Below are 8125 nucleotides of genomic sequence, written 5' to 3'. Positions count from 1 at the left end.
TGTCGCTCTCCCTTCATCGATACTCTCGATGTTTATTTCGGATGAGCTTGCTTCGTTTTCGTCGTCTTGATGACTTGCCATTAATGTAAGTCCGGAGAAAGCCTCAATCTCTAATTCGAACGACGCTTCATCCCACGTTGCCTTCAGGTTTTTGTGCTTGTTCATTTGGATAGGCTTCTTGTTCTTGCCTTTGTCCTTGTTTTTCAATTTAGAGCAGTTGTCTTTAACGTGCCCTTCTTCATTGCAGTGGTAGTATCTGATTTTTCTTCTCTTTCTACCCTACAGATGGTTAGATTTTCTAGATTTGAATAACTTTTTGAATTGATTTACCATCATCGTCGTTTCCTCGTCATCGAAAAATGATTCTGAGTCTAGTTCATCCATCTTCGCCTTGAGAGCAATATTGTGCTTCGACTCCTTTTTCGAATATGTACATCTCATTTCATGGACTTTAAATGCTGAAAACATTTCTTCTAAGGTGACAGATTCTAAGTCTTTAGATATATAGTAAGCATCTACTAATGATGCCTATTCAGTAGTTCTAGGAAATGCATTAAGCGCATACCTTAGCGAATCTCAGTTGCTTACTTTTTTCTGAGATTCGTGAGTCCAGTGATTAGTTCCTTCATTCTCAAGTGAAGATGTGAAACGATTTCTTCTGCTTCCAATTTTATGTCACTCAGCTAGTTCCTTAGCAGATCCCGTCTCACGAGTTTGGCTTCGGACGTCTCTTTGTGTAGCTCAAGGAGCTTCTCCCAAAGCTCCTTTGCTGAGTTGTAGGCGCCGATCCGATTGACTTCTTATTGTGGTAGGATACTCAGCAGATGAAACTTTGCTTTGACATTTGCCATGTAGTCGACCTACTCCTTTTTCATCCACTGGTATTCTTCCTTACCTTTGGGTGTTACAAAATCGAACTTCATTATTAAAAGAAATTCAAAACCTTTTTTTAAAGAATACCTGCATTCTCTTTTTCCACCTTGCAAATTTCCCCTTGAACTTCGGTGGGCATATGCTCGGTCCGACCATCGATTTGGTGCTTCGATCGGCGGTTAGTCCTCTTGAAGCGTTCTGGCTCTGATACCACTTGTTAGGATCCTTGGCGGTCGGCTAGAGGGGGGGGGGGGGGGGAATAGCCCCTGCACAAAACAAAAAGACCTTCCTCGGCTATAACTTAATTAAAATATACACTTGCATAAAAGTTGAAAGAATAATAAACTAAAAAGACGAGGCTCAGCAGATTTACTTGGTTACAACCGGGGAGGTTGTTAATCCAAGAAAGTTAAAGTGCACTAAGAATCTCCTTCAGGCGGAGAAGCTTTTTTTATAGCAATGAACACACAGAAAAAGTTAAACGGAAAAGTAAAAACACACAAGTGTTGTTTCTTGGTATTTCTGGGTGTTATTAGCTTTTGGGAGCAAAGCTGCTTATATAGCCCTGCTCGGGGCGCTTGGAAGTATTCCAGGCGCTTGAACTGGGATAGAAATCTATCCCCGATGCAATAGTCAAAAGTCACGTCGATCTAGATAAAAGTTGGGCTCCGGGCACCCCGGACCAGCTCTAGGTGCTCGGATAGTCCGGGCGCCCCGAACCAGCTCTGGGAGCCTCTGACTGGTCCGGGTGCCCAGAGCTGGTCCGAGCGCTCGGACCAGCTCTAGGCGCCCCTGACTGGTCCGGGTGCCCAGACCTGGTCCGGGCGCCCGGACTAGAAAAGTCAACATAGTTAACTTTTTTTCGTCTGGATCTTTCGCTCCGGTTTCGCTCGTCTCTGTCCGGGTCTTCTGCTCCGGCTCCACTCGCTTGTGTGATTTCGGCTATCCGGAATAGGGCTCACCCGAACCCAACTTCCGACCTTTTCGAGCAAGCTTCCACTCTGACTTCTCGTCCCTTAGAAATGTCGCGTGCCTTCTTCTCGTCCGCCCGCGTACTCTTCCGCAACACCTCATCGTTCAAATGCACCGAGCCCGTCGGCTCTCTCCCGTGCCGTCCTTCTCACTAGCTGCGTCTTTTCCTCAACGCCTTGTGCTACTAAGTTCCTATACACTTAGACATAAGATTAAATACAACAGGACCTAACTTAACTTGTTTGATCACATCAAAACTACCTTGGGGTACCAACAGAAAGCTCCGCTATCTTCTCCTTCTTTGGAAATGACTCGGAGGCCGAGAAACCACTTACTATACGATCAAAATGAATGAGGGGGGGGGGGGGGGGGAATCTTGTTTATAATTTTTTTTTGTCTTTTAAAATCTTTTTAAAAATTCAAGTACGCAGTGAAAGACTTAAAATAGAAAGAGCACAACAGAAAGTAATAACACTTTGTATTTTACTTGGTTTGTAGTTCAATGATTACTACTCCATGACTTACGATCCCTTAAAACATTTCGATTGAGCAATTCATTAAAATCTCCCCCGAAGAACCTTCAGATAGAAAAGTCAAATACATAAATGTGAAAAGCGTAACACTCTATACTTTCCTATGCAAGTATAACATCAACTAAAGGAAAATATTATTTTTACCGACAAGCATTGTAGTTGAAGATCGAAACACAATGTTGGTGTCGCTCTTACTGTACAATTGAGCGTAGTAGAGTCGCAACACCACAGTAACCGAGAGACGATGTAGCAGAATTGATTTAGAATGAATAGTAAAAGTGATATCCAATGCACTGGCCAAAGACTCCTTTTAAATTGTAATGAGGGCGCCTCCATTGAGCTAGGGCCCCTCCATCAACGCTGATCTGATTCGAGATCTGCAGCCTTTATCCACTTGGGGGCGCCTCCATTCAGATGAGGGCGCCTCCAATAAAATCTGAGGTGCCTCCAATCAACACAGGGTATCTCCATTCGGCTGAAACTTTATCCTTGAAGCTTATTTCCTCTGGGACGCCTCTATCCATCCAAGGCACCTCCAACCCTTCACTCAGGGCACCTCCAATAAGCTGAGGTGTCTTAAGCATTGTTCATTCGAACTTTATTTTTTTTACTCTAAGGTCCTGTAAAATATATTAGTCCAATATAATAAAAATACTTGTAAAACAAAGTTAGCACACATAATAAAATTATGAATTAGATCTCATCTAACACAATAAGGATCTAGTTTTTATCTCAACTTAAAATTTTAAAATAATGGATCTAAGTTGGACCGGTGTCTATAATCCTACTAGGATTCATACTCACTGGAACTTTCTCCTCTAGCTGCTTACCTGATTTACCCACCAAACATCTGGTCATCCATACCTATTTGGACTTTCTCTGGTCATGCTTAGTGTCTGATCAACCTTATCAAATAAGACTTACTTGTAACACTAAGTTAGCATAATAAATATAAAATAGTAAAGTAAAGTAGTGTTAGCAGTATTAAGGATTTGCTCCAAGCACGGTCGACTGAAAATCTTTCGGTCACACTCACTTAGAGTTCACTCCTTTAAGACTTCTCACTATCTAGGATCACCTCCCCTTAGGGGTTTCTGTTGCTTAGAGTTCACTCCTCTAAGACTACTCACCTGCCTAATCTTCAATCAGGACTAGTCACTAGGTAAATTTCTTACCATTGCTTAACCTTCAGTTATGACTAGTCACTCAGTAAACTTCTCACATCTTTGCCTAACCTTTAGTTAGGACTAGTTTCTCGATAGATTTCTCACCACCTTGACTAACTTTTAATTATGACTTTTCTTACCTAACCTTTAGTTAGGACTAGTCACTCGGTAGACTTCTCATCCCCTTGCCTAACTTCCAGTTATGACTTCTCTTGCTAGTCATCCGGTCAACCTTAACCTGACTAGACTTCTCTCTTTCAAACATCAAGTCCTATTTGAATTAACCCTTCTTCAACTTGATTCAACATTGGTATATTGTCAAATATCCAAATCCTAGAGGCTGATTGCACTAATATACAATGGTTACGCACGAAAGAAATAAAACAAAATTGAACGAAAATGCATACGAGTATGTTGTTGTTTGTTCTTTGAGCTTCAGTCCTATTTATAGTCTTCATCTCGATCTGACCATTGTGCTAAGGTAGCACCCCCGGTCAACCATACCCTCTCCGATCATCTGTATAGTGCTGATATGTCCTCAGCTTTTATCCGCTTTAACAACAACTCGATAGTGACTCTGGATGACTTAGCATCTCTCGGTCGATCATAGGCTCTCTGGTCACATGGAGTCTTGTTGACGTGGCCGTTGTGATATGTTTTGACAACGGTATTGGATGATTCAACAGTTGGCTCCCAATCGCCCATAAATTATCTGGTCGCTTAAAAATGATCAACCTTGGACTAGTCCATTTCACTTCATTCATTCATATTCCTTCGATTTCTTCTGCTTCTCCTTCCTTTCCTTCCTAAAATCAAATTCACTTTTTTCAAATGCCTCTCCCCTGCGAGCATCTAGGTTTTCGATTAATGGAGTAGTTGCAGCCCCGCAGAAGGTGGTTCAATAGCTACAAAAGCTCCTCCCAGTTTCAATTCGTTCTTCAGGGTCCAATTTTTATCACATTTTTCGGGAATATCCTCGATCATCTACATTTGATATAAGATATCATCGCTCCTGCAAGCGAATGAGTTTAGGGTTGGTTCAATTTATAAGTGTATGAGATAATAATGATAGTGGTTAGGAGTCAAACTCAACAAAGGATTTTATCACCTATGGAGACCTTCGCCTATGCACGTGTCAATTTGAATTCTTACTGAACTTTCTTTTAATGACGTGAAGCGATCGACGATGCCATTTTTTTTTTATGCTTCGTGTATTCAAGCAAAAATGAAGACTCGTTGAAATAATTATAGTTAGCAGATATACGAGTTATTTTAATATTATTATAGCGGACATAAAATTAATTATTATAAAAAATAATATTTATAAATTTAATAAAAATTACTTAAATTTAATTAAAATATTTTAAAATGAGGAAAATTATCCTATAATAATAATTATTATTATTATTTTTATTTTTATTTTTATTATTATTATTTAAATCAATTTTGACCTTTTTACAAAGATTTTGATCTTTCATAGTGATTTTTTATAAGATTAAACAGGGAGCCTTTTGATTTTTTTTTTTTTTTTTTTTTTTGAACACATTAACCAATCTTTACAAATTAAATAACTTTTAGTTATTGGGGATTGATTCCCGGGGAGGTAACATCCCGGTAAGATGGCCATGAGTGTCTTCGTCGTCACTAAGAACTTGTTTGCGGAAATGCCCGAGAGGAACATCATCTCTCGGCCTTGTAACAATTGAATTCTATAAACAACAAGGATCACATTACACACAAAAACACACTATTTATTATGGCTACAAGCATCCAAGGATTGGATTACATGCTTAATCACAAGCACAAACAAACGTAGAAACATATCCACTCAATCCTTAATTTATTATGTCGATTATCATATTACTTATTCTTCTTCTAGTATAATTGTTTAGGCTTTAATTTTTTCGATAACAACTTCTCGGATTTCTAGGCCTCCCTTCCATCCCCCCTTCCATATCTCATACAATCCAAAATTGATTTGGGAGACTTGAGGCTTGGGGTCTGCCGTGAATTCGAAATTGAGATCGTCAGGTACAGACGCTTCTTTCCCGTCTTTCTTTAGGGTGCTCAAATCCCTTTTCTTCCATATCCTCTTGCCGGACATCGGATTGATCACGAAGAAGTACACCGGGGTACCTTGCCATCCAAACGCGTTCGGCTTCAACGCCACTTTGAAATTGAGGTTATACTTGCCACAGGTTAGGCCGTTAATCGAGAAACTACCGGTCACCTCGAGCCATGACACTTGATTCAATGTGATCGAGCCCTCCTTACTGTGTTTCAAAAATTAGTGAAAGAGGATAACAAATACTTCTTCTTCCTTTTTACTTGGTGATTAAATGAAATGAAATGAAATTCTGTATAGAAGAAAATGGATAAGTGAAGAAAAAACATACTTCTCTTTGTCATTGATATCCCAATAGCGAGAGTCTTTGCCCCAAGTGACTGCAAGCGCCTTCGGCTTGATTGTGATTTTATTGTCATCAACCTTTTAATCATTTAATTTACTTATATTAATAACAATAACAATAACAATAATAATAATAATTCAATCGGCAATACTAATAATCAATCTTCTTTGTTCTTTTAGTTAAATGATAGAAATTTTTGAACAAGTTTAAAGATCATCAAAAGATAAATAAACTAATACTTACTTTTTTTGTAAGCTCTTCTATTAGTGTGTCGTCGGGTTTGTAATGGGAAGTCATAGTATATGTAGAGGAAGGGTGGTGTTGATCGTGTTCCGATAGTCGTAATCTGACCAAGGAAACTAAAAAATGGTGGATCGATGGATGAATGCTGAATGCGGAGTCGAGGAACATGGAAGAACTTAAATAGGATGAGAGACTATGCTAGATGATAGGATCGATTTGAGTTGAGTATTGCAAGTTGAGCCTTTGGCATTTCGGAATCTTTCTTTTGCTTTAATTGTCTTTTTGGTGTTGGGAATACTTCTTTTGCTTTAATTGTTCTTTTGGTGTTGTTTTTAGACAAACTACGCAAAGCATCTTCCACTCCATGGTGCTTTCTCTAGATTCTAGGACTTTGTTTACTTGGGACGAGAGAAAGACCGAGTGGTTGAAGGGAAAGAAAGGAGAGAAGACTGAAGGTTAGTGATAGGAAAGTGACTTGTTCCCTTTCCTTGGCAAGATCATAGGTCATAAGGCCAATGTAGGGGTAGTAGATACACAACAAGAATTGAGGGTTATCGATGGTTGACCTTCATCGGAAACCCGTCACTAAGGGCACTCAGAGGGGCTTAGCACTCAGAGGGTGCTCGTCAACTTTCGTCCTAAGGGCCGGGGTAATCCTTTTTCCCTCATTTCCTTCTCCTTTAGTAAACATGGTTTCAATAAAGCTTTTTTTTTAAAAAAAAAAAAAAACTTGATTAATTATAAAATAAAATGCTTGTTTAATTTGAACTAGTTCAACCTTGAGCTACAAGTTGAATCAAAAGAAAGATAAAGTTTGAAGAACAAAGATGCCCATCTTTTTAATTATCTTATTTTTCCCATTCATTATTATTTCCCCCCTCTACTTTTCACTACTCATATCCCTTTTGCCTATCGAGAAGAGTCGCTTGATTAAACATCGAATAAAAGTATATATTCTTCACTTTCTTTTCGAGAATCATATATATCAAGTTGGCCTAACCAAATTTCTTGAGTAGACTCATCAAATTGTTTTCACCGACTAGCAGATGACAAAATTCAAAGTCCATCAATCGCATTGTTCGTCCAACATGATCAGATTCCCATAATGATCAGTTAGAATTGAAAGGATCATATCATATATACAAGAATCGATCCATTTATGCTTCACCAATAAATGGGTTATGCTATATTGATTGTTATTTCCCCATTGATACAGTCCGATAATGAGATAATTATTAATATTTTAGTATTTATTCTCAATGTATAGAGTTCTTATATATATACACCCGATTGGGATCGTAAATAAATGATACGAAGATAATTGAATTTGATTGACGAAGAAGAAGCTAATTGAGCTCGACTAAATCGTGTGGCTCGGCTTGATGTAAACTTAAAATCTAAGCAACTTCACCTAAGGTAGATGTAGGTTGGCGCCAAGTATAGGGCCTTAGTTGAATTTACTCGAGTCGGATGCAACTCGATCGAGATAAATGAGTTAGTTAAGGAAAACACTAATTCATCTAAGTGGTTCGGTCTGTGGTACAAGTATCCAATCGACTCCCATTTGCCACAGATCGACTCTGATCTTGCCTGAGAGTTGAAGAGATGGCGCACTAGTGTTGATGATTTTATTGTTGACGAAGAGAAGACCTCCTGGCTCAGAGAAGGTGATTTCATTTAAATCTTGCGCACACTCAAACGATCCAATAAAGTGTTAGTGACCAAAGACCAGGGAAACGATCCCTGGTAAAGTCCTCCGACGCTTAAGTTAGTACAATCTCTGGCGAGTGAAATAAAGAACAGTAGTGGATAAGCGCGAGCGTAGGTTCTTGATGTAGATGATGTGTAGCTTATCAACGGAGAGGACCCCATTTATATACCACATCTCATAACCTCTATGATCATAAGGTGGCATCATCATGCATTG

General features: G+C 39.0%; 1 protein-coding gene across 1 annotated transcript; it reads right to left on the bottom strand.

Annotated features, from left to right (window-relative positions):
* Positions 1-5274: 5274 nt before the first annotated feature.
* LOC121988636 (protein PHLOEM PROTEIN 2-LIKE A9-like) lies at positions 5275-6371 on the bottom strand. Its single transcript, XM_042542168.1, has 3 exons — positions 6199-6371; positions 5941-6032; positions 5275-5817 (listed from the first exon to the last, which is right to left on the bottom strand). Exons 1-3 carry the CDS (start codon positions 6364-6366, stop codon positions 5433-5435), a joined length of 645 nt encoding a protein of 214 aa, XP_042398102.1. The 5' UTR covers positions 6367-6371; the 3' UTR covers positions 5275-5432.
* Between the last annotated feature and the right edge of the window lie 1754 nt (positions 6372-8125).

Source organism: Zingiber officinale, chromosome 6B, assembly GCF_018446385.1.
Source record: "Zingiber officinale cultivar Zhangliang chromosome 6B, Zo_v1.1, whole genome shotgun sequence".
In the NCBI taxonomy this organism is placed as follows: Eukaryota; Viridiplantae; Streptophyta; class Magnoliopsida; order Zingiberales; family Zingiberaceae; genus Zingiber; species Zingiber officinale.
The sequence above is the reverse complement of the archived record's forward strand: the minus strand, read 5'-3'. Positions and strand labels throughout refer to the sequence as shown.